The 26,919-nt window shown below is 39.5% G+C and overlaps 2 protein-coding genes across 2 annotated transcripts; one reads left to right on the forward strand and one right to left on the reverse strand.

The window, feature by feature from the left end:
• Positions 1–1,855: 1,855 nt before the first annotated feature.
• LOC143849516 (Tetratricopeptide repeat (TPR)-like superfamily protein) lies at positions 1,856–14,441 on the reverse strand. Its single transcript, XM_077358575.1, has 5 exons — positions 13,820–14,441; positions 9,556–9,746; positions 6,282–6,862; positions 3,540–4,716; positions 1,856–3,321 (listed from the first exon to the last, which is right to left on the reverse strand). The coding sequence occupies exons 1-5, from the start codon at positions 14,409–14,411 to the stop codon at positions 3,304–3,306; spliced, it is 2,559 nt and encodes an 852-aa protein (XP_077214690.1). The 5' UTR covers positions 14,412–14,441; the 3' UTR covers positions 1,856–3,303.
• Positions 14,442–19,005: 4,564 nt separating this feature from the next.
• On the forward strand, positions 19,006–26,322 carry LOC143851861 (GAG1At protein). Its single transcript, XM_077361361.1, has 2 exons — positions 19,006–19,222; positions 26,078–26,322. Exons 1-2 carry the CDS (start codon positions 19,072–19,074, stop codon positions 26,170–26,172), a joined length of 246 nt encoding a protein of 81 aa, XP_077217476.1. The 5' UTR covers positions 19,006–19,071; the 3' UTR covers positions 26,173–26,322.
• Positions 26,323–26,919: the final 597 nt, after the last annotated feature.

A 26,919-nucleotide genomic window follows, 5' to 3' on the forward strand; every position in this document is an offset into this window, starting at 1 on the left:
TTCTTTTGCTTTTTTATGGACCAGGGACTTCAGTTTCAGCAAACTTCAAAGAAAAGGGGTGGTGAACATGCTTAGCATTTTGGATAGGCAAAAACAATTTAGGTCATGCTTGGCAACAATGAAATCTTTTTCCATGGAATATTAGTTTATGAAGTGGTGAAAAGGTTCGAAAGGGTGGAAAAGGAGACCTGAGAGGATGGGAAGTGGCTAAAAAAATAGGGGGAAATTAAATCCTATTTTGAGCCGAGTTCTTCCTCTTCATTTTCAGTCTTTTCTTACCCACTCCTTAGTCCTTACTCAATCCTCTCATCGTTCCTTCTCCTGTCCCCCCTCACCATTGGTTAAGCTATTATTCCATGGAAAAAAAAATTCATGGTTGACAAACAAGGCCATAAGGTTGCAGTGACGGAGCCAAGAGGGTGCGAGGGGGACAATTGCCCCCTCTCAAAATTAGATTTTCTCAATGTCCCTGACTCCCTGTATAGTATTTGCGCCCCCCCCCATCCCCCCCCCGGGAAAATAGAGACTGCCCCTCTTGCCCCCCTTGATTTGCCATTTAACCTCTCATACAAGCAAACAAAATTAATTCCCTGACTTGCTGTATAGAACTTGTCCCCCTGAAAATAAAAATTGCCAACCTTGCCCCTCTTGATTTGCCATTGAACCTCTCATACAAGCGAATTCTCTCCCCTGTTGAGTGAACTTATGTTGGGCTCCAACAAAATATGAATATCTTATATGGTGTGGGTCCCTATAGTTGAGCATTTTTCAAGTAAGAACTGTACGGCCCACACCATAGATGATCCAAACCGTCCATTTGATGGGCCACAGCATAAATAGGTTGTGCCCAAAAAATCATTCCATAGCATAATCCCAACCCTCCAATCTATATGTTTCCATGATATTCAGTTCCTCTATAGATTGGAAGGCTAGGATAATCCTGTGCAAACAAATTTTTTTTGGCACAACCTATTTACGTTGTGGACCACCAAATGGACAGTTTCGATCATTTTATTGTGTGGGCTGTACAATACTTTTGGGAAAACAATGGATTATACAAGCATAAACCATATAAAAACTCCAAAATATGAGTTGCAAATTTTGGGTCCCACCATATGCATGGGTTTTGGGAGATTGGCTACTATATAACAACCAATCACTGCCCCCCTCGAACAAATTCCTGGCTCCGTCCCTGTAAGGTTGTGTTCTTGAACCATTCTTAGCAGTGCCTTTGCATATATTTTTTTTCTGCGCAAATGAGAGAAACTAAAAGCATGGAGAATCGCGGAACCTGACCAACTCCATCCTTTATTCTAAATTTCGAATTCCTAGTGGTGAAAATCGCTGATTTCCTGCAGCGAAGCTGTCTTATAAGGTGATTCTGTTCCCCCGATTTTGCCCGCACTGAAAGTCCGAGGAGTCGCTTCAGGTGATTCTGTTCCCCCAGTTTTGCCCGCACTGAAAGTCTGAGAACGAGAATTGTTGGAAGAATATAAACAAAATAATCAGTTGCACACATAAGACAAGCACTTCATTCAAACTCTCAGCTAAACTATCTCAATTTCAGGAAGTGATCTTTTGAAAGGGTGTGAAGGGATGGATGGGCCATGGATTACTCTCACTGTTTAAGTGCATCACAAATACCTTCAGAAGGGATGGATGGGCCATGGATTACTCTCACTGTTTAAGTGCATCACAAATACCTTCAAGTGTTCGTAAAAACGAAGTGAGAAATGAACAAAAAGCTGGCAGCCAAGCAATTGGGCAATCTCACAAACAGAAGGAAAAAAATACTAGCAATCAGAAACAAGAATTCAGAGCAAACAGAAGGAAAAAAAAAAACCAAGACATGCTAAGGCATGAAGCAGAATAAATTGCTGTAGCTACAGAAAATATTCCAATTCATGGCATATCAAGCTGCAATTACATTCATGTGGCCATGTGGGCCATCAAGAAAATTTACTAACATAGAGTACTTCATGAATCAAACTTCAACTCCACCACGCCCACTTTCTCTAACTGAATCAATCGAGAGAAAACTAAAACAAAGTAGGCCAGGCTAGCACAATCTTCATAGAGATCAAAGAAAGCAGGAGAGACGTACATTTAGATAGAAGCTTCCTATACAAGTTAATAAATGTGCTTCCACTCTGCTTCATTCTAATATGTGGCCATTCATACTTCACCCAACAGACTCTCACAATACAATGTAATTCACTTTTGCTTCAAACTCTTGCTTTCCTCCCTATTTGAGATTTTCTGTCATTCTTCCAATTACTATTTCTTTGTGCAGGCTTTTTTATCCCGGCATTCTCACTGACAGATTGTTCGTGTTCAGATTGTGTGCAACACAATGGGGTCTGCTTTCTTGATTGATCTCAAAGTTTTCATCCCTGAGCAGTCACCTTATTATCCACATTGGGTGTGGATATCTTCCTCGCCATGACTCCACCGCTGCCCTCTGTAATTTTTATTGTTCAGAACCCTTCAAGATCTCCCAATAAAACTCCCTAGCTTTACTACGCCATCCACATGCTGCCAGTCCTAGTACCAGTACAATATAATGTGTCGGGTCATAGACTCCATAACCATTCCTCATTCCAGTCCACATTTTTAAAATGCCCAATCTAAAGAACTTATTAAAAATCAGGAGGAAATCAATTCTGCTAGGAAAACAACCAACTACTCATTTTTTTCTCACTTTGAAGGTTCCATATTCTACACCTTGGCAGACAATGGTAGGTTCCAATGTTTATGCAATTTGCTCAGTGCGTCATCTTGCTTGTTTGCTTCAAAGAGAGTATATGAGAGTTGCAAGTGGCTGGATCTGATTGCAGATCTATCTCTATAGTTTTACTAAGATTATGTGTTTCATACAATTTTCTTTTGCTACCACATATATAGCAGAATTGTACATCAGAGAGCCGGGAGTTGGGAACCCAACCCTACGTTTTCTTTTGAGCATAAAGTCTCATTCAGTCAAAGAGATGGCTAATCTTCGAGAAGCAGCAAACCGTATGGGGGTAAGTAGTACTGTCGTCTGGCATGATGCAGCAATTCAACATTTCCCTCCAGTCTCTTTGCTTCGATCGTATCAACGATGATATTACACCACCCATTCAAATTATGTTGAGGTTCTCCATTTCCAATGGGGAAAGCTTTCTATTTAGAATCATAAACTCCTTCAGCCTCATAATATTATTATGCTTAAGCAGAGCAAGAAGAAGAGTATATAATGCTGTTGAATCTGCAGTTACTTTAAACTTTTGCATGGCATGGAATGATCTAATGGCTTTCCCTGCATCATTTGCAGCTGCGTACCTTTAAGAATACCAAAACTCAAATGATTAAGATTGAAATTTCACTAGGAACAACAATAATTACAAAAAAGAATCCAATGCCAACAAGGTTATATAAGTTTCTATCACACAATGACGATAAAGAGAATGTTCTCTGCAAAATTGTCCAAAGAAAAGAATACGACATATGACAAAGAAGGAAAAAACAATGCCAAATATTTAAGTAGATGAAACTCTTGCCTCTTTCCCTATTCGAGATGCTTTGTCATTCTTCCAATTTCTGTTTCTCGATGCTGGCCTCTTGATCCCCGTATTCACACTGGGTGATTGTTCGTGTTCAGTCTTGGGCAACAGAATGGAGTCTGCTTCCTTGATTGCCCTCGAAGTATTCATCCCTGAGCAGTTGCCTTGTCCACACTGTACATGGATACCTCCCTCGTTGTGTCTCCCCTGCCCTCCCTTATAATTTTTATTAATTGTTTCCGGCCCCTTCAAGAGCTTCTCGAGCTTAGGATCATCAGAAAATCCCTTCGATTTCATCTCATAGTAAAACTCCCTAGCTTTATTAAGCCATCCACATCTTGCCAGTCCTTCCACCAGTACAATATAATGTTCCGAGTCAGGGACAGCATTATGATTTTTCATTTCAGTCCACATTTTTAAAACATACCCAGGTTGGCCCCATCCGAAGAACTTATTAAATATTAGGAGGAAAGTGTAGCTGTTTGGATCACATCCAACTTCTCTCATTCTATTAATCAGTTTCAAGGTTCCACCCATATTCTCCACCTTGGCAAACGCATGGTAGGTTCCAATGGTTGGATCCAATCCCTTCTCAATCATGTCATGCAATGCATCCCATGCCTCATCTAGTTTGTTCGCTTCACACAGAGGATATATGATAGAGTTGTAAGTGGCTGCATCTGGCTGAAGACCCATCTCTATAATTTTACTAAGAAGATTATGTGATTCCTTCACACAATTTTCTTTTGCTAGCACATATATAAGTGAATTATACACCAAAAGGCCAGGAACCCAACCTTTCTTTTTCATTTCATCGTAAAGTCTCAGTGAGTCGAAGAGATCGCCAACCTTCGAGAAGCAACAAATCATGTGGGTGTAAGAAGTACCGTCTGGCGTGATGCAGCAATTGGACATTTCTCTCCAAATTCTCTTTGCTTCAATCACATCAAGGATGATATTACACCAACCATTCAAAATTATATTGAAGCTCTCTGTTTCCAATGGGAAAAGCTTCTTATTAAGAAACATCAACTCTTCAGCCTCCTCAATATTCCTATGCTTACACAGAGCACGAAGAAGGGTATAGAATGATGTCAAATCTCCAGTTATTTTAAACTTCTCCATAGCATGGAATGTTCTAATGGCTTTGGTTGCATCATTTGCAGCTGCATACCTTTGAGAAACAAAACTCAAACGATTAAGGTGAAAATTTCACTAGGAAACAACCCTAACATAACTAACCCAATGCCAAAAAGATTAGAGAACTTTGTATCACACAATGATGATAAGGAAACAAGTATCTTCTATAAAATGGACGGTGATGAAAAAGAAAGTAAATATTTGCGAGCGGCTAAAAAGAAAAGTGTTCCAGCTTGCGATTGGATGTATCTTATGTAAAATTGAGGAAGAGACCGCGGATCACACCTTATTGCAGTACTTTTTTGCTGATGGGATATGGCAAATATTCATTAGGAGCTTCGGAATCTCAGTGTATCCTGAGGCGCTATTAAGGAGACAATATTACAATGGAGCAGAGGACATTTCGGCATAGCATGATGAATCCTATGGAGGTTAGTACCGTTTGCTATCATCTGACACTTGTGTAAAGAAAGTAACAGCCACATATTTGAGGACAAAGAAAGCCGCTTAGGGAAGATCATAAACAAAATTAAAGTGAACTTGATCGTTTGGGGGAAGGAACGGAAAAGTTTTGTCGTGTTACACAACGGGCAATATTCTAAGGAACTGGAAAACGGCCATACACAAGAGAACGCCAAGGACAATAGCTTCTCCCAAGTGGAAACTAACTCCCGCCGGATGGATAAAATTCAACTTCAATGGGAGTTCCATAAGGTAACCCGGGAGAGCGATAATTGATGGTATATTCTGATAGGAAAATGGCAATAATAATCCATCCTTCTGCGGTCTAGCCAGCATTTGTAGCTCCAATGAGGCGGTGTGGTCTTAGATGGTATGGGAAACACCAATTGGGACCTTTAATCATTGAAGGCTACTGATCAAATGTGTTGGCACGGGCTCAGAACAAAGCATCGAGCCCTTTGGAATTGGCTAATGTCATCACGGAAGTAAGAGACTACGTATGATAATTCAGCATGAGTTCTTCCATATGATGTGATTGGCGAATGATGTGGCTGACCGTTTGGTGAAGGAGGATGCGGACAAGATCGAGGTGGAGACTAACTGCTTGTAAGGGCTGGAAGGAGAGAGGTGGGTGGGTTCACAGGCTAAGGTTTCAGAGGCGTAGCGCGGTTGTAATAAGTGGCTGTAGGATGCTTTGTCCTCATATACTTGTATTACAACTTTGTTTGGGATTAATAGAAGTGTTACCTTTCTCAAACGATGGAAATGAAGTTTTCTGCAAAGTTACCCATTGAAAAGAATTCGACAAAACTGACAATGAAGAAGTGAAAAGGAAAAAATGCCAAATATTTACAGATAACAATGAACGGGAGGAATCATAATTTGGCCAGATTCCACAGTCAATGGAGTAGAAGAAACATAACCCAAACCAAATCCCATAAATATTGTTCAATCTAAACTAAAAACAAACCTACTCCTATCTTTAAAGCAAACAATTCTAAAATCCAAATTCCTCAGTTCTGAATAAGACCCAGCATTGAATATAAGAGTTTCTCTCAAAAACATTATAACATCCACATGAAACCCCATTACACAAACCAAAAACTGGTAATGAAAACTCAGGAAAAAAAAAATCACCTCTTTATCATGATAAGCAATGCCTGTCGAGTAACCATGGCCGACTGGTGCATTTCGCGCACCAAACGCCACGCCATATCGAACTTTCTTTGCTTACCTAATATCCATATCATCAAATTCCAAGCACTTGGGCTTTCAGAAACGCATTTCTGAGCCCAATTGAAAGCCAAAAAAGCTAACTTCCAATCATTCCTTAACTCCCACAGCGCGGCGTAAACCAAACCTCTCGTGGGTCGGATACCGGACCCTTCTAGAAAGGTCATGGGGTCTTCTTCAGAGGAAAATTGCTTCGTTTGGGAGAGTAATTCGAGAAACCCATTAAGATCCGATTCCTCAGAATCGAAAGCTTCGAGTCCATTGTCCTCGAAATCGCTGGTCTCGTAGTAGTATTGATTGGGAGATGATTCAAGAAGTGAGAAAGGGTCATTATGGAGGTGGGATTTTGAACTTGCAGAGGAATAGTTGATAGGTGGGGAGAATGAAGAAGATGTGGGGTGAAGGTTAGGGTGTAGGATAAGAGGGCAGAGAAGAGAGCGTGTTCTCTTTATCCTTATGGCAAGTTTGATAAGGAATGCCATCAATCAAACATTACAAACTGCAGAGATTACTCATTTCCTTTATCTTCTTCTTCTCGCAGCTTGCTTCTGTCATTTTGGTCTCCCGAAAGGCCATAGGGTTTTAAAAGAGGCTCTTTGATTTATTAAGCATAATATCGGGTACCAATGTGGGTTATCCCACTCAAAGATCACGTCCGTTGGATGACATGACTCATCTTCTAAGTTGATTGCCTACCAACCGCACATTTCACTTGCTTTTAACCATTTGTATCCCAAAGTGGATGGTTGAGTGTAGGGTTGCAACTCGGGTCGAGTTGGGTTTTCTCTGAGGAAACCCTAGATTCATAAGCCCGACCCTACCCGAGATAGTTTCCAAGGTTGGTTCGGTCGGGTCGGGACGGGTTTTTATTAGCCAAAAATCTCTAGATTTATATCATCACTTGTATAAATTTAAGAAAGAAATTATTTTTTCACATCACAAACATTATCAGCCCAATGAAAACAATTATATCAATATGTGATTTGCTAAGCCATTTTGCCTAGGACTGGCAATTTCACCTGTGAAAACGGGGATCCGCCCTGCCCCCACCCCGGGCGGGGTGGGGATTCTCCGATTTAGATAGGGACGGGGGTTTGAAAATTCCCCGTAGTAGGGGTGGGGACAGGGATGGAGCTGGTCCTGCCCCGTTTCAATATGCTAGCTATTATTAGTACAATCATAATTTAATACTAGTGTTTTTATGTGAGAAAAACTAGGAACATTAAACATTTCTTTTATATTTGGGTCTTTTTAACAAATTAAGGATTCTAGAGCGCTCTCTCTCTTTTTAAACGAGAAAACAGAGAGAATAGTGTGCGGGGTGGGGACCGGGATTAGATATTCCCCACGGGGCCGGACGGGGGATTGGGATTCCTCGCCATCCCCGAAGCGGGGATGGGGTGGGGACGGAGAATTTTCCTTGACGCGGGACAGGGAATGCAACATCCGGCCCCACCCCACCTTATTCCCAGCCCTAATTCCGCAGCTGGCTTTTGAATGATAGAATAGCCACCTCAGATGAATGAAATGAGTAAGACAAAACCTGCAAAAAATCAACCGGTGTGGTTGTTCTCATATGCAAAAACCAGCCGCGAAATTGCTTAGCAAGTCCTTATATTGGGATTTGCTAGGCCATTTGGTGGAAAGCCATTTTGTGGCTGGCTTTTGCACGATAGAATAGCCACCTCAGATGAATTAAATTAGTAAGACAAAATCTGCCAAATAGTCAACCGGTGTAGCTGTTCTCATATGCAAAAGCCAGCCGCGAAATAGATTTTGGTGAAATTGCTTAGCAAGTCCCAAATTATAAATAGTTAATGGTCTCCATGGTTGCCTTATATTGCAAATAATATTAACGTCAAATAATCTTACTTTCACTAAGATCTAAAGCCAATATAAGATCTCTAAGATGACTGATTTTTTTATTTTTTTAAACAGGAATTGAAGGCCCGGGGCAGACCTAAATTATATAGCATTTGGAAAACAGGGGAGCCCAACTGATGGCCTCACGCAAATTCATCACCCGGCTCACTTGGCTTTCAAGGACCCATGTCGATCCAAGGAGAAGAAACTGAAAGATCCGAACTACAGTAAAGAAGATTCGGCAGGCCAAAGGCATCACATCTAGTAGCTCCATGAGCTTTGAGACCGACAATGGAAGACCCGGTTACGTTGAAGAGTGCATCCCTCATTAGCTAGGGAATCTGCAACTTTGTTCCCTTCTTTAAACTGATGGTGGTGAGATGGAGATAGGATGATTGTTGCCTCCATATAGTGGGCCCCATTGTGGGGGCCTCCATATAGCGAGGCACTATCGGATGATTGTTGCCTCCATATAGTGGGGCCCAATGTGTGTGGGCCACAATACAAAATCAACAAATTGATTATATGTGGACCACAATATAAAATCAACAAATATGATGATTTTAATTATCTGATTGATAGGATTGTAAGTGTTAAGTAAAAAATGGAATAATCGGTCCACTTATTGGACGGCCAAGATTGTCCAACCGCTGCAATTTTTTAGGGTAGCCTTTTTTATAAAATTTTTAGATACCTAACACAGGTTTGTGTAACTTAAAGCATATCACTTTATTTGTTCCTGATTATATTTATTGATCTGGTGGGCCACTGCTACTCTGGCCTATTTCCTTTATCATCATTCATCAAGGAGCAGGTGATTAATAAATCAGAATAATCTAATCTGGTGGGCCCAAAGACAATGGTTTAACCGGTAGTGGCCCACCATATCAACAAACCCAAACCCCTCAAAGCTTCACGTGTAATAAAGATCATGCGAAGTTTCAATTAAGAGAGAATCTATTAATCTAAATCCATGAAGGTTCCTTATCTAGTAAAACCTCGAATCTTTTCTCATGGCATTCTTAATTAGGAAGACATCGGCTTAATTTCCATCTAATTCAAAGAAAAAATGGAAGAAAAAAATAAACTAAAAACTTCAATTCAATGAATGATCAAATTGCAAAACGACATATTGGGCATGAATTTTTCCTCTTCATCCATTGAGTAAGGCAACTAGTATGAAAAAGATGCAACAGGGAATTGCACTAACCTCCTCCCCAATGGAGAACTCCTCCAAACAGATCACACAATTCTTTTCTGAATCACTTCCTTGTAATTTCCCCCCAAGCTCCAACTCTTTCCTAGCCTAACCAACCCCCAAGTCCGTCCTAAGACTAGCAAGCTCCATGTTCATCAAGTCTAGCCTCGCCTGTACAAGCTCTAAGTCCGCCGTAATCCGAGCAAGCGATGAGTTTGCCATAGCCCGACCATGCGACATGAGTTGTCCATCATTGGAATTCGATCCATTGGGCGAATTCATCATTAGCAACGTCTCTGCAATGCTCACTAGTTTGTAAATGTATTATAAGTTTAATATAGCACGTAAAAAGATCTATTAATCCTCCTGCACTTTGATCATGTGTCCACACATTATCTATTTTTGAGGTGTTTGTAACTAAATCACACAGCCCAAATCAATGGTCACTTTCGCTTCCTGCCAGTTGAAGAAAGAAACAGGTTACTTTTTGACATGCCAAAAAGTCTCTTTTAAAACAAAGAAACAAAGAAGTAGTTCTTAACTTCTAATTTCTTCTTGAAGAAAGATCATAACAATCATAGCAAAACTCAAAGAGAAGTAAAAGCATAGCACACAGAGAAACAAATGGCTGCTTCTCTTGCAATTGTTCAAACTTATGCTGGTGTATTTGGGTTTCTATAGGGATAAGAAAGGATTGGTGTATTCTCTCGGAGCTATAAATTCGCCCCTTTTTAATCCATCTTGGGTTTTGCTAACGAGTGCCCTTAGGCTCTGTTCACTTGTTTTCCCGGGAAAGGAAAAGAAAAGGTTTTCCGGGAATCTGACGTGGCATTAGGAAAAGAAATCCAAGGAAACTGTGTAGGAAAAGGTTTCCCACGCCTGTTCTCGTGTGTAGGAACTATGCAGGAAAAGGTTTCCCGAGAAACTGCTTGCTCACCTTTTTTCACTAGTATTCCCAGGAAAGCAAATCCGACCAAAATAGTGGGATTTGGTTTCCCACACTTGTGAGAAAAGAGACATTTCCACATCATTTTTTGCAATTTCCATGTCATTATTTAACATTTTCCACCTAGGCTTGTTACTTTCTCAGGAAAGCAAGTGAACACCAGAATTCTGTCTTGTCAAGGAAAAAAGAGGTTGTTTTCTAGGGATTTGCTTTCCCGGGAACACAAGTGAACAGAGCCTTAGGGCATTCGTTAAGGAGCATTTAAAGCACCTATTTTCATGTACCCACACTTTTATCCTCAAGACACATTTATTATTAGAGAACCGTTTCCCACAATTTCATTTCTATTATGAGAAAATAACAAAAATACCCCTATGTCATAAAAGATAATAGCCAAAGTACCTTAACCCATTTTCCATGAGATTGAAATATTTTATTATTTTATATGAGATAAGTTTATTTTTGTCATTTTCATGAGATAGTGTATTTTGTCATTTTTATGAGATAGTGTATTTTGTTCATCGATCCTAACCTTCCAATCTATGCATTTTTTTTTATTGTGGTGTCCATTTTAAACTTCCTCAAATCAAAGGGTTAAGATCATTCTATGGAGAAGATTTTACGGGCCCACACTATCTACATTAGGGCCCAACAAATGAATGGTTGGATCACCCACCCAAACAATGTCGGCACACGTATTTTTTTCATTTGTTGGGGGTGTGCCCAGAAAATATTTTTCAATCGTAACCCCGATCTATGTAGTTTTTTTTATATTGCGGTGTCCATTTTAAACCTTCTCAAATCAAAGGGTTAAGATCATTCTATGGAGAAGATTTTATTAGAGAATAAAATTAGATCTGAATTAGAGAATAAAATCAGGGCCCAACAAAATGAATGGTTGGATCACCAAAAAAATGCGGCCACTAGTATTTTTTTCGGGTTGCACGTAAGTGCAGAGCCGTCCACCATGTAAATTGTCTTGCATTAGATAGGTCTTTTTTATTATTTTCTATGAGATATAAGTGTATTGGTCATTTTTATGAGTGAGTGGTACTTTCATCATTTTCTATGAGATAGGGTCTTTTTATTTTCCATGATATATGAGTTTTTTTTTTTTTTTTCCCGAAGAGATAGGTATATTTAACACTTTCTATGAGATATAAGTATTTTTGTCATTTTTCATGAGATTTAAGTAGGGATATTTTCGTTATCTTTTATGAGATAAGGGTAATCTTGTTATTTTGTCATGGTGGGGTATTTTTGTAAAAACCAAACCCAAGCCTCTATTGTTGAAATTGTAATTATGGAAATAAAATCTCGACTACAATCGTTGCTCCAGTAATAAATGTGTTTGAGGATATATGCGTGGGGGTGCACGAAAATAGGTGCTTTAGGGCACTCGTTAGCAAAACCCTCTCTCTCTCTCTACAAAATAAGCTATATGAGGTCGAGATTATAAACAGTAAGTGGCCGTGCATGCACGTGGAGCCCAAAAATACAGTGGGCCTAAAGAGGATGTGCCCAGAAAATCCTCTCCATAGGATGATCCTAACCCTCTAATCTACAGAGATTTACATATGTGCCGTCAATTTTAAACCTCCACAAATCTAGGGTCATGAACATCATGTGGAGAAGATTTTTAGGGCACACCATATCTACATTAGGGCCCAACAAATGCATAGTTTGGATCACCCAAAAAATGTGGGGCCCACTCATTTTTGGACTGACTGTTCATGCACGGCCACCCACGATATAATTTCTCAGGTGCTGACACGTATTTTTTTTAAATACTTAGGCCCAACTTCTCCGAAGATCCAAACCGTTCATTTGTTTGGCCCCGATGTAAATAAGCTTTCCCCACCAAAAAATATCTCCAATGATGATCCTAACCATCCAATCTATAGACGGAAGACACCATATAAAAGATTGATGAATTGGAATCATCCCGTAAAGATAATTTTTGGGGGAAAGCCTAATGAATTGGATCTTCGAACAGTGTTGGCCTCAATAAATTTTCTAATAAATATGCATTATATGGTGCCCATACCTAGGTTTACTTTCTTTTTTTTTAAATCACCTGGGCCCACATTGTTCGAAGATAAAGAGGTAGGATAACTTTAGAAAAGCCTACAATTGGAAGTTTGTACTAAGGCAAGCTCCTCCAAGTCTGCACTAAGATGAGCAAGTTCATCAAGTCTGCCCTAGCCCGAAGAAGCGCTAAGTCCGCCCTAATCTACCATAACTCGAGCAATCAACAAGTTTTTCATAGCTAGATCATGCTACAAGTCTCTCATGGCTTGAGAAAGTGGCGTGAGTTGTTCATCATCGGAATCCGATCGTCTGCAATGCTCACGGATTTGCTAGAAAATATGTTATTAGTGTGCTATAGTGTGTAAAAAGATCCATTAATCCTCTTCCACTTTGACCATGTTTCAACACAGTTTCTATCTTTGGGGTTATTGAAACTAAATTACAGTCCAATTCAACTTGTGTATATATAGGAGCTAGGCTTTCACGTTTTGGAAACTGCCAAGGGTTTCCACTCACAGAGTTAGACTAAAACTAGGTTTTTTTCTTTTTAGAAACCGCAAAGTATTGTTTCTTGTTAGTCTCCTAATGGGTCTCTCTCACACAAAATTCAGAAAAGCTTGTGGCTGTTTGGATAAGTGGATATTAGACTCCAGATTTTAGTTAGAAAGCGGAGTAAAATTATCATTATCCTTATTTTAAGTAATAAATCCCAGTTTTAGAAATCTCTCTCCCATCCCGAGATTTCTAAGACTTGAAAATAGGGGACATGCAATCTTCTACTCTTTTGCTCGATGGGTGAGAAATCCAAAAACAACGGACGGTTTCTTCTTCTCTCATCTTACATCTAGGATTTTGAGGAAATCCAAGATTCTAAAATCTACCTATCTATAAAAATACAGTGGGGCCCAACTTAAATATAGGCTTTGCCCTATAATTCTTCTCCAAAAGATATAACTTAACCCTGAGACAAGCAGTGGTTGCTATGATGGAGAAATTATATGGTGGACAGCCGTGCATGAATATGGAGCCCAAAAAACTAGTGGGGCCTGATGATGCCGAAATCTACTCGTACGATCTAGCAGTGGTAAAGATGCCCTATGAGAACACTGCATTCACAGAAAAAGTGATAGCGGATCTGGAGTTGTGGCTCTGGGCGGCCACTTCGACAGTCAAGTCTGAAATCGGTATCACCGTAAAGGTGAAAGGAAAGAGATGAAGCTAGGATGTGTTTCCATGTATGTGAATGTCCTGCTATGAGTGTGTGAGGGTCCCTTTTTTATAGAGAGAAGTCCATAACCTTAGTAGGGAACATACTTTATTAGGAGTCTTGACTAATTTGTCGACTTTCCCGGGAGATAGACTTTCATTTTAATCGATGGACATCATATTTCCTTTGTTAAGTAGGTTTCCTTAATGGAGACATGTATAAGCAATGCAATGCTTGGCGGGTAACCATGGCCGACTGGTGCATTTCGCGCACCAAACGCCATGCTGTATCGAACTTTCTCTGCTTACCTAATGTCCATATCATCAAATTCCAAGCCCTTAGGCTTTCAGAAACGCATTTCTGAGCCCAATTGAAAGCCAAAAAGGCTGACTTCCAATCATTCCTTAACTCCCACAGCGCGGCGTAAACCAAATCTCTCGTGAGTCGGACACCGGACGCTTCTAGAAAGGTCATGGAGTCTTCTTCAAAGGAAAATTGCTTCGTTTGGAAGAGTAATTCTAGAAACCCATTAAGATCCGATTCCTCAGAATCGAAAGCTTCGAGTCCATTGTCCTCGAAATCGCTGGTTTCGTCGTAGTATTGGTTGGGAGAGGATTCAAGAAGTGAGAAAGGGTCATTATGGAGGTAGGATTTTGAACTTGCAGAGGAATAGTTGATAGGTCGGGAAAAAGAAGAGGGTGTGGGGTGAAGGATAGGGTGTAGGATAAGAGGGAAGAGAAGAGACCGTGTTCTCTTTATCCTTACGGCAAGTTTGATGAGGAATGCCATCAATCAAACATTACACACTGCAGAGATTGCTCATTTCCCTTATCTTCTTCTTCTGTGATTTTGGTCTCTCCAAAGGCCATAAGGTTTTAAAAGGAGCAGTGATATATCGACCCCCAAATATCTTAAATCGACCTCCTATGTGTCTTTCTCTCCCCTTAGGGTTAGTTAGAGAGAGAGAAAGACACATATGGGGTGGATTTAAGATATATGGGGGTTGATTTATCATTTTCTTTATGAATTTTTTTCTAAAGGATTCATTTAGCCGACCCGAACTAGTTTGAGACAAAAGTCTTGTTGAGTCGAGTTGAGGGGGTCGATTTATCACTCCCCTTAAAAGAGGGTCCTTTGATTGTGGAAATAAGGGGATGTGGAAATCAAGAGGAACCTCCTGCGCAACGCCCTAAAATCAAGAGGAAATCAGGGGTGTGGAAATATCAAACAAGCGGTGTGGAAATATCTGACCATGGAATTGATGTTGTCACATGAACTACAACCATCGTGTTTGTTACGTTTTTTATGGTGATCTCACCCTATTACAACATGACTTCTCGAGTAAAATGAGCTATGGGCCATCTATGCAATTAATGGTTCCGATCACTTCACACATGATCTATTAATCTATATCCATGAAGGTTCTTTATCTAGTAAAACCTTGAATCTTTTCTCACGGCATTCTTATTAGTGACAATTAGGAACACATCAGCTTAATTTCCATCTAATTCAACCAAAAAATGGATGAAATAAATAAATAAATAACAAATTTCAATTCAATGAATGATCAAATTGCAAAACGACACATAGGGCATGATTTTTTTTCCCCTCTTCATCCATTGAGTAAGGCAACTAGTATGAAAGAGATCCGCACAGGGAATGCACTAACCTCCTCCCCAATAGAGAACTCCTCCAAACAGACCACACAATTCTTTTCTGAATCACTTCCTTGGAATTTCACCCCAGTAAGCTCCAACTCTGTCCTAGCCTCACCAAGCTCCAACTGTGTCCTAAGACGAGAGAGCTCCATGTCTGTCCTAAAACGAGCTAGCTCGATGTTCATCAAGTCTAGCTTCTGCCCATATATAAAAGATCTAACTCCGCACTAATCCTATCAAGCGACGCCATAGCCCTACCATGCGACATGAGTTGTTCGTCATCAGAATTGGATCCATTAGGCGAATTCATTGTTAGCAGTGTCTCTGCAATGCCCACTAGTTCGTAAATCTATTATAAGTGTCACCTATAATATAGCGCGTAAAAAGATCTATTAATCCTCCTGCACTTTGATGCTCTCGGTCTCTACCTCTCTCTTCTCTCAATTACAAGAGCCTTGTTGTAACTTTGCTAATTCGACACTTATTTGCGTGCGCACATTTTTTTAAATAATACATAGACCTGGCAACAAGTGACCTGGACCTGTGGGTCCACCCGGCCCACCCGTAATTTACGGGGTCCGGGTCACTAGTTAGTGACCTGTTTGAAATTTGACCCGGCCCGTACGGGTCCCGTCAAAACTGGGCCGGGCTGGGTGGACCAGCGGGTGCCCGTAAAAACCCAAGTGATTTAGATTTTATATGGTGTAAGCCCTTATCATCCCGTATTTTTCAGATTGTACTGTACGGACCACATCTTAGTATGATCTAAACCATCCATGTGATGGAACACAACTTACATTGGTTGTGCCCCAAAAATCTTTTCCTTAGGACAATCCTAGCCCTCAGATCTATAGAGGTTTCCATAAATAATAATATGTGATTCCTACATAGATCAGAGGGCTAGGATCATCCTATGGAAATGATTTTTTTGGCTCATCCTATTTACGTCATTGCCCATCACATGGACGGCTTGGATCATCCTATTATAGTGAGGGAATAAAAACAGCAAAAAAAAAAAAAAAAAACAGAAAAACCGGGGTGATCCACAGGTCCACCCGGCCCGTACAGGTCGGTCTGGGTTCACCAAATTCTGCCCCGTAAAATTCCGGGTCATTTATGAACCAGACCCGTACATGTTGGGTGAAACCCGGACCGGCCCACCCGTTTGCCAGGTCTAATAATACAGTGGGGCTGAGCCAAATCATGCGGGAACCCAACAAATGAATGGCTTGGATCATCTACTAACATCGAAGTATCGAACACCATCTGTACGGCGTTGAGAAGAATTGCGTCTTCGCTGGTATCTCCAATCCATTAGGAACCATCTTTGGGGCCCCTTGGATTCTCATCAACAGAGGTACCTTTACACCATTACCCATTTCTCTACTAACATGTGTTGTTCTTTAATATCCATCCGTGCAACAAAAACTCTCCTTTGACAATACATATAATGTATCCCAAATTAGTCCAAAACACCATTTTATAGACAAGAATGGACAAATTGTCTTCTCCTATATCTGAAGCAAAAAATTTCTAAAATCCTAATTCATCAATTCTGAATTTGACCCAGAATTGAAAATAAGGAAAACTTCTTCACATGAGTTTCTCTAGAAAACATTACAACATCCACAGAAAACCCTTTCAAACCAAGAAATTGGTAATGAAACCTCTAAAAAGCTCACCTCTTTAACACGATTAGTAATGCCGGGCAGGTAACTGTTAGAGTATGAAGATCCCACCGTTGGATCATCTTGGTGGAAGATTAGGGAAGTTGGTTGGATGGAGCATGCTTAATAAATTAGGATTTTAGATTTGATTTGATTTGGTGGTAAATTGAGGTAGGTAAGCTTATTAGGTAACTAGTTTAGATTTAGATTATCTCTTTCCCTTCTCACTTAATCTCTTTCCATGTTTATTATATTTTTCTTTATATGTTCATCATGTAAGTGCTCTATATAAGCACCATTGATTCTCTTTGTAATTCATTCAAGAATTAGTGAAATCTCAGAAATTTACAGTAACAGTTTACTGTAAGTTGAATATTGCACTTTGTTGGTGATCAGATTCGTTGATCTGGTGGGCCACTGCTAGTCTAGCCCATCTCCTTTAAATCTTAATAGGACATCTTTTTCATCAAGAGGTGATCAATGGTGATCAATAATCTAGAATCATCAAATCTAGTGAGCCCAAAGACAATGGCTTGGATTAATAGTAGCCCACCAGATCAACAAACCCAATCACCTCAAAGTGCCACGTGTAATAAAGTTCATGTAATATGCCAAGAGAGAACGATTGATCTAAATCCACGAAGGTTTTGTATCTAGTAAACCTTGAATATTTTTCTCATGTCGTTCTTATTAGGGACAATAAGGAACCAGTAGCGGAGATGCGAATGCTTAGATGGATGTGTGGCCACGCAAGGTTAGATAGAATTAAAAATGAAGACATCCGTAAAAAGGTGGGGGTGGCACCAATTGAGGAGAAGATTAGAGAGCACCATTAAAGGTGGTTTTGGGCATATCCAACATAGGCCTAGTACACACCCGGTCTAGCAAGTCTCCCCAATGTGGCAAATGGCGTATCCATTGCCTCAGTAATTGCCATATTCACCCTAGTACACACCCAGTCTATCAAGTCTCCCCAATGTGGCAAGTTCCCCGAGTCCGCCCTAGTCTGAGGAACATCCAAGTCTTCCCTAGCCCGAGAACTTGACCATTCTAGTGCAACTAGAGCGAGTGACAAGTTTCTCCTAGCCCGGGCAAGCGCCGAGTCTCTCAAAGACTGAGCAAGTGTCATGAGTTGGGAATCTGCTTCATCAAGAGAATTCATCGCTAGCAATGTCTATGCAACTCTCACCGGTTTGTGAAGGAAATATGTTACTAGTGTGCCATAGTGCGTAAAATGATCTATTAATCCTGTCTTTGGGGTTATTGCCACTAAATTACTTTCCAAATCAATGGTTGTTGTTGTTTCCTAGAAAGTAATAGGTTACAAACAAGGTTAATAACGGGGAATGTAGATAGGTTAATAATTGGATAAAAATTGAAGAATGTAGATAGGTTAATAATGGGGGTAAAGGTTTATGGTTAGAGAATTCTTGGTTTTCAAGTGGTTAAGAAATTGGTAGGGCTGTTAAGGGAAGATCAAAAATCAAGAAAGGGATGAATGGGTGGTTTTATGTTGGGTTTGGTTGAGTGAGATAAGGAGTAAGTGTTAAAGTATAAAAGATAAATAACGCCTTTCTCCAAAAGCTTAAGCTATTGGAGAAGTTGGTAAGTTAACAGTACCTGTTATACGTCCCTCTCTCTCTCTCTCACACACACACACACTACAAAATAGGCTATGTGAGGTAGAGATTATATATGGTACATGGCCGTGCATGCACCTGCAGCCTAAAATACTGTGGGCCCACATTATTTGTGTGATCCAAACCATTCATTTGTTGGCGAGTGTGCCTAGAAAATCTTCTCCATAGGATGATCCTAACCCACTGATCTAGGAGATTTCTATATGAGCCGTTAATTTTAAACCTCCACAAATCTGAGGGTTAGGATCATCCTATGGAGAAGATTTTTAGGGCACACCATATTTATGTCAGGGCCCAACAAATGAATGGTTTGGATAACCCAAACAATGTGGGGCCCAACAAATGAACGGCTTGGACCATCGAATACTGACATTTTTATTAAATACGTGGGTGGGTATGAAAACAGTACATGATGTATACAATTTGCCCTAAGTCCCTAACCCAGTATGTGGCTTTTGACACACAACAGGAAAGAAAAGAGAAAATGGGGAGCGAAAGTAGTAATGGGGGAAGCGTTGGAGGATTTAGGTCTCGAATAGAACACTATCTCTATAGTGGTGAGAAAAAGCATGTGTTTGCTGGTATAGCCATCATCGGAATAATCTTTGGAGCCCCTTGGTTCCTCATGAACAAAGGTACTACTTTTACACCATTACCCATTTCTCTATTTAACATCTGTTTTTCTTCAATATCCATCCCTCCTTTAACAATACATACATATCATGAATTCCAAATTAGTTCAAAACACCATTTTATAGACAAGATTGGACAAATTGTCTCCTCCTTGAAGAGGAATTCTTACTCAAATTTCATGGTTCTAGGGTAGAGGTTCTAGCTTAATTTTTAGAATTTATCTACTTTTCTTCTTCTTCAAACATCTATCTACCATGCAAATAGTGCTCCAATAGCATAAACCCAGAAGCCCAAGTGAGGAAAGAATGTTCATCATTGGAGTCATCTTGATGATGTTCAATTTTGGACGCACATGGATTGCATTTCCAACTGACATAATGTTGGTGATATAATGGTTGTTAGTTCATATCCAATCTAGGCAATAAAGATGCCTTACATGAACTCGACACTCTATGCAACAAACATGAAGTTAAGAAAATCAAGCGACTCCACACTGCCGACAAACACTCGCTCCCTCTGGTCTCCTTGGTGTCTATTTGCATTGCTTAGTGGCTTTTCTCTACCTTTTTTATGCCTCCAATTGATACACTAATTGTGTGATCCTATCATCAGGCATCAATAATAGGTCATCCCTTCTAACAGATGTCACTCTCCTCGTAGAGAACCTACTGCAACGCGTAGACATTTCTCACCCAGGCTTTGCTCCGGTACCAAATGACATCGGAAGATTTATGGGAGGGGAGTTGACATAAAATTGTAGGTTTTGATCCTAGGAAACAAACTGATTGTGGGCAAGATTTGGGCTCAATGAAAAGCTTAATTTTAAATAATTTAAGATGAGGTTCAAGCTAGAGTGGCTATGGTTATTATTAGTAACCTTTTAGAGAGAACCATTTCGAAAAAAAAAACCTTTTAGAGAGAATGAAAAACCTCTAGGAATTACTTACCATATCTACAATTCAGTTCTGTTAATAGATTCCTAAATAAGGGACAAAAATCCTAACAGATGAACTATTCATGAGATTGGAACCAAATCCAAATAGTTCAATAGTTTGAAAATCTTAAGAAGCAGTCCAATATTGCTCAGATTTTAAAATCATGAAGGATTCGATCATTGGAAGCCAAGAGAGGAGCTAACTGAAAACTTGACAGGAATTTTAATACCTTCGGGACAGAATAAAGGAGCAAGATAGTTTACCGAGGCAATCACACCATGACGTATGAGGGTATCATATCCATGGAGTTGCAAAAGCAAGTCCTCATTTCTTAAGTGCATTTGATTCAGAGCTTATAGAGGAGATAGATTCTTGTTTTGGAGACACCCCTGGTGCAAGTATTTGCCCCCAATGGACCTATTCCTTATTTGTAAGTTGTTGTAAGCAGTGACGAGGCTATTGTGCATGATGCAATGGTCCATGTTGAGGGCAGAATTTCATGGAATATGTGTTTCCACTGCAACTTTTTTGATAGGAAGATCAAAAGGGTGGCTAAGCTCATGGATATCCTGGAAAGGGCTTACATAAGGATTGCAGGGAGGACAAAAAGATCTGGAAATAGAACTCAAAAGGGGTTTTCACAGTTCAATATTTCTACCACAATCAATTGCTGACTCTACCTACCTCATTAGTTAACAGGGTTTGGAGGATCCCTACTCCACTTAAGAGTGTTTGCTTTCGGATAGGCAGCGATCCTAAACAGCATTTTAATCGTGGATCACCTCCGAAGCAGAAAAGTTGGGATTTTGATCACTGTGCCTTATGCTTAGAAGCTGGGGAATGCATCAATCACATTTCCGTCCATTGCAAGTTTGCCAGAGAAATCTGGAGTCGGACCCTTCTGTCTTCAGCGTCTCTTGGGTCTCCTGTGCTCACATTAATGAGTTCTTTGAGGGATGGATGCTTCATTCGTGGCCTATACTTGATTCGTGGCCTATAAGGGGTCGGATCCTTTGGAGACTAGCGTTCCTGGCCAATATTTGTGTGATCAGGAAAGAAAGGAACAAACACATCTTCAATAACAAGTCTAAAAGGGCCAAGAATACTTTCCAAAAAGCTCAGACTTTGACCATCCTTGTATCTCTTCCTTCATGTTCTGGCACTTTTGGCGCTAGGTCTACAATAGTCATGAGTCTCACCAACCCCCTATGCCTCGCCGGTCTCCCCCAGAACATGGTACTCGACTCAATTTTGACAGATCCTGCTTAGGCAAGCCGGTTCCAGCGAGGGTGGGAGATGTCCTCATTGATGATACCAGTGCCATCACGTGGGCCTTCTCTAGGCCTATTGGCCAGAGAAATTCTAATGAGGCAGAGGTGAAGACGGTTAGGCGATCCTGCAAGGGATTCACCTTATTTATTTTAGAGTCCTCAAAGTCATCACAGTCGACGGAGACTCGCTTAACATTATAAGTACTCCTTAGCTTTGGAGACTTGCCGATACCATCGAAGAAATCTAGAGCCACATTGAGGGTTAAAGGGTGCATTTCCATCACGTTTGGAGGTTTGCTAATAGTGAAGCATACGTGCTTGCTCCGATTGGAGTTCAAAGACAACGATTGAAGCTCTTCATTTCCTCCCTCTGTAGGGTTACATAGTTTTTCCCCATTTCTTCCCTTCGAGAGTGATTGCTGTTTTTTTTTTTTTTGTCCTTGCTTTGTACTTTGACCACCTCGGTCTATAGTTTTAATAACTTTTTTTAACCAATCAAAGAAAAAAAAAAACAAGCATATTTTTTTATTTAATTCATCATTTTCATCTGTCAAGAAGGCTTATAACATTTATTATAAAGGAAAAACCTAGGCTTCATGTCGCTTCTCCTAAACAAATTTAGAAGCCCCATTCTTGTCCAACGAAGATAAACAATATCTACTTTCCCCCTTCTTGCTTGGGAATGACTTTTCATCACTTAGTTGCCAATTCCATTCAGATGGCTGTTTCATGTTTCTCATGAATTGGAATGTTCTGGTGTTGCACCCATTCCAATACTTCGTTCAAGAAAAGACGCTTCAAGATTTGGATTTTTTAATTTGATTCCTTAATATATAAAAAAATATTCAGACAAAAAATGGTGCCCCTATATATATAATGCAATGGAAAGTTATATGTACAAGAGCTTGCACAAAACATTTGGCGAGAAATCGTCGTCTTCAACCTCCGGTTAGGGTTTTTGAAAAAAAATTTAAAAAAAAATCTCAATTGTATGCAAAAGTGGGGCTTTTAATGTGTGATAAGCCCTTTCATTCGATCGGAAAGGGTAAGCTACTTTAAAAGCCCTTCAATGGATATAAAACAATCACATCTGAAGGGAAAAAATAGAAAACACTAGGAAGCGTGGTAACTGTGTTTTTTTTTTTTCATTTTTTGATCAATTTCAGATGGAACGAGGTGATTTGACCAGAAGTTCCAAGACAGTAGAATTTGAAATGTAACAGAGCAAATTTTTTGGAATTTCGACCGAGTTTGTATTCCGGAATGGAATTTTCCAGAAAATACGATTGGAACACAACAGAATTGACAACTAAGGTCCGTAGTAGGTGTTGCAGAGTTAGCACATTATGGAAACCAATCAGCCCTTGATGCTTTATCACTTTTGAAGGGGAAAATAGCATACTTTACCTCATTTGAACAAAAGACACTTGCAATTTTCTTTAATTGTATAATCATGCCGAGTTTTTTTCAGATTGCAAAGGCCCCTTCCACTCCATCAAGGCATAAACCCCTTTGAACAATAGCCAAATTGACCCTCAGCAGCCTAATCTGAAAACGATCACTTTATATATATATATATATATATATATATATATATATATATATATATATATATATATATATATATATATATATATATATATATATATATATAGAGAGAGAGAGAGAGAGAGAGAGAGAGAGTGTGTGTAAAGTACGTGCAGCTGCACAGATAAGCTATTTGTGCATGGGTATACAAATCAGCCCTATTGGTTCATTTTTTGGGGGATCCAAAGCATTCATTTGGAAGGCCCTTCCGGTGTCTATCCATTTTCCCCTCCAACTTTGATTGGGTTAGGATGATTCTATAGGGCTGATTTTTGGTACACACCCTATCCATGGAAGGGCCTTCCAAATGAATGCTTTTGATCCCCCAAAAAATGTGGCCCCCCCATGCTTTGGATCCCATGCACAGATAGCTTATCTGTGCAAACTGCACATACTTCATTTCCTATATATATATATATATACTAGTAAAAAACGGGCCGACAAAGAACTGTACGGACTACGTCATAGGTTGATCCAAACCGTCCATGTGATGGAACACAACATAAATAGGTTGTGCCCCAAAATCATTTTCATAGGCTGATCCTAGCCCTCCAATCTATAGAGGTTTTCATACTTCCTCTTAAATCGGATGGTTAAGATCACCCTATAGATTTTTTATTAAAAAACCATAAAACAGGGGGGGTAAGATTGAAATTATGTGGCTTTAATGGGTGCCTTTGTTAAAAAGCATAAAGGGGAGAGTGTAGGATTGAAAATATGTGAGTTGAATGGGTGCATTTGTTTTAAAAAGTAAAAAAAAGTGATGTGTAATTCTCATAGAATTTTCAAAAAATTCTCTTTTTTTCTCTTCTGCTATATATATATATACTAGTAAAAAACCCGTGCGATGCACGGGCCGACAGAGAACTGTACGGACCACGTCATAGGTTGATCCAAACCGTCCATGTGATGGAACACAACATAAATAGGTTGTGCCCCAAAAATCATTTCCATAGGCTGATCCTAGCCCTCTAATCTATAGATGCTTCCATAATTCCTCTTAAATCGGATGGTTAAGATCACCCTATAGATTTTTTATTAAAAAACCATAAAGGAGGGTGGTAAGATTGAAATTATATGGCTTTAATGGGTGCCTTTATTAAAAGCATAAAGGAGGGGGTAGGATTGAAAATATGTGAGTTGAATGGGTGCATTTGTTAAAAAAAGTCAAAAAAAGTAATGTGTAATTCTCATATAATTTTCAAAAAAATCAAAAAATTCACTTCTTTTCCTCCGAGCTTATAGTAGTAGATATATATATATATATATATATATATATATATATATATATATATATATTAAAAAAGCATTAACTTCAACCTCTACATTCAGTATTACCTTATTTACCCCTAGAGCAATACTAGTAAAGAAAGCTAGATTTGATCCCATCCACAAGCCAAAAGACTTTCAAAAACGTTGTTCCTAGAAATTTCTTCCCACACATCACATTAAAAAACAACTGGTGAATTGAGAGATGCTTGAACACTTCCACCTGATTTTTTTCCTTATTTCTTAAGGCTGCATTTACGACTCTAAAGTTGCATTCTTTCCACCAACGGAAACTTCCCTGTTCCATTATTTAGGACCTCTATAAAGCCTTGATTATGTAAGAGCGAGCTTATATCCTTGAAAACCTACTACCAACTTAGTGCATTGTCTTTGAGGGGTGGACTGTCCATGTCAGTTCATACGGGAAAAGCATGAATTCTAAACCTCCCGTCCATATTAAGCGCATGGTCAGATATTGGGAAATGAACTCTGCTGCAGCTTAGGGAGCCACTCCTGTCAATTAATGGACTTGTAGAAATGAGGAACTAGTCCAAATGACAAATGGACTCTCTTTGGTATTGGACCCTGTAAATCCCCCTCGATGAAGGCAATCAGTTCATGTTCTCAATGAAATGGGGAAAGAAAGCATTGCTGCATTAACAATAACCCTAACATATCATAGTCCGCATCCATGAAAGATCAGCTTCCGTCCTCACCTCCCTATTAATAATGGACAACAGGGTGTGATGGTGAGACCCCATTTCTCTCTTGCCCTTTTTGCTTTCAATCAACTCTCGAAATGAATTCATTGATGTAACAAGGCCCTTCTTATTTTAGCATCAGCCACACTTCCTTCCTTTAAGGTCCACCAAACTGAGACGTTGGCAAAATTCCCTGAAGTTTCTTTACCAGTTTATTGTAATTGATCTATATCAAGAATTGCCACCCCCATGTGGATCAGATGGACTCTCTATTAAAGAACAAATAACTACCCTGTCTTTGAGGCCTAAATGCTGCCCCAGTGGCATTATATTATTTTGGAACTGAATTTTGATATTATTAAAAATCCTTAAATTTGCTATTTATTTACATAAGTATGTTGAAAGGCAAGATTTGCCACATTATGGTTTTTGTTGTGATTGCACGAATCAAGATTTGCCACACTCTATGCTCTTATCATCCTTGTTGATCCTGATTATCTACATACTTTTCTCGAACTGTTATTGTCTGGCAAATAATGTTGAGAATTTATGTAGGATATCTTTTCAAATTAAATTATGAGTTTTTTTTTTTGAATGGCTCAAATTAAATTACAAGTTACTGGTCATATATTTTGTTTTCCTCTGCTTATTTTTATGATCCATAAACTGTAATTGCAATCGGCAGACCCTCCTTGTAGCTAGAGGGCATCATATAGTGTTGAGTTCCATGTGGAAATTATTCATTTCAACTTTCAGCGAGGTGGATCTAATCAATGAAGTATCATATACCTTTGACGTTTGTATTTCTTATCTCTCTGTGGAGTACTGAAAAGATTATTAAGAATATGGAAAACACTTCCAAAACGGGATTTCACAACGATTTGGTCATTTCTAGTGTTTTTGCGTTTCGTGCACATTTGCTTGTCTTTTGTGCGCATGTGCCCCAACCCATTTTGCTAGGGTTTTATGTCCTTCAATATTGATGACCACACTGTTATTAGTGTGCCTTAACTTGTTGATTATTCACGCAATTTATTTCTCCATTTATACTTTGATTCTCCTTACTACTCACTGTTCTTTCCTTCATTTTGTAGGGTCGAAGCATCAGTCTCATCAAGATTACATGGAAAAGGCTGATAAAGCACGCAACGAAAGGCTCTCGTCAAGCCCATCACCATCTGTTAAATGATCTTACAAAGCTTCTCTGAAAGTAGACAATGTCATGGAATTTTTTGTCTGTTATGTGGAAGGTAGAGAGGGTTCTTTAATGTGTCAATTCAACAAGATATTGTCTCATGCTCTACCATAATAATATTAAGAGAAACACTAATTGGGTAAAGATGATTTCTGATATTTGAAAGTGATATTGGGGTCGTGTGATTTAATTGCTTATGCAAACGGCAGTAGTCAAGAGAGTGCAAGCTCATGTGACCTTTATCTTGTGAACTTACTGTTGTGCATATTTATTTTAAATGACATAAAACAGCTCTTAAGGGGCCTTTGGAAAGTCAGATGGGAAATTTGATGCTGAAGTGAAAAATCTGTTTTTACAGTCCACAGTTATCTGCCCTTGTGCTATCAACTGTGCATCCTTTGGATAAGCCATGGGTGACTTGTGATTGTGTAGGTTCCCTCTATTTTAGTAAGATTCTATAGGTTGCACCACAGATTGGGTGATGAGTTCTTTGGGGAACAATGCAAAACTACTGTGTCGATCTCCACATGTGCCTCGTGGATGATGGTGATTGTATCTGATCTGACCATTGAGCAAAATTCCGGCCTTTTGCCGTCTATCCCACCTTGATGGGATGATCCTAGCTCCTTGATCCGTCCAGGCTCATTTAGGAACTGTTTGAATGTAGGAAAAATGTTCTTTTTTTTTTCATAGAATGAATATTCCAGCATTTGGTAAACCATTTTTCGTGATTTTATTTTC

The sequence above is a fragment of the Tasmannia lanceolata genome, unplaced genomic scaffold, assembly GCF_043159265.1.
Source record: "Tasmannia lanceolata isolate RefF3 unplaced genomic scaffold, GAP_Taslan_0.1 ptg000018l, whole genome shotgun sequence".
Taxonomy (NCBI): domain Eukaryota; kingdom Viridiplantae; phylum Streptophyta; class Magnoliopsida; order Canellales; family Winteraceae; genus Tasmannia; species Tasmannia lanceolata.

Bases quoted from the DNA above. Each gene is read 5' to 3' on its own strand.
- LOC143849516 (XM_077358575.1), bottom strand. From the start codon at position 14,411: ATGGCATTCCTCATCAAACTTGCCGTAAGGATAAAGAGAACACGGTCT. The intron at 9,747-13,819 runs CTACTTAACAAA...TTTACAAACTAG, and splicing joins CATGTCTCCATTAAGGAAAC to TGAGCATTGCAGAGACGTTG. The intron at 4,717-6,281 runs GTGATTTTTTTT...TGTTTCTCAAAG, and splicing joins TTGCTTATCATGATAAAGAG to GTATGCAGCTGCAAATGATG.
- LOC143851861 (XM_077361361.1), top strand. From the start codon at position 19,072: ATGGGGAGCGAAAGTAGTAATGGGGGAAGCGTTGGAGGATTTAGGTCT. The intron at 19,223-26,077 runs GTACTACTTTTA...TTCATTTTGTAG, and splicing joins TTGGTTCCTCATGAACAAAG to GGTCGAAGCATCAGTCTCAT.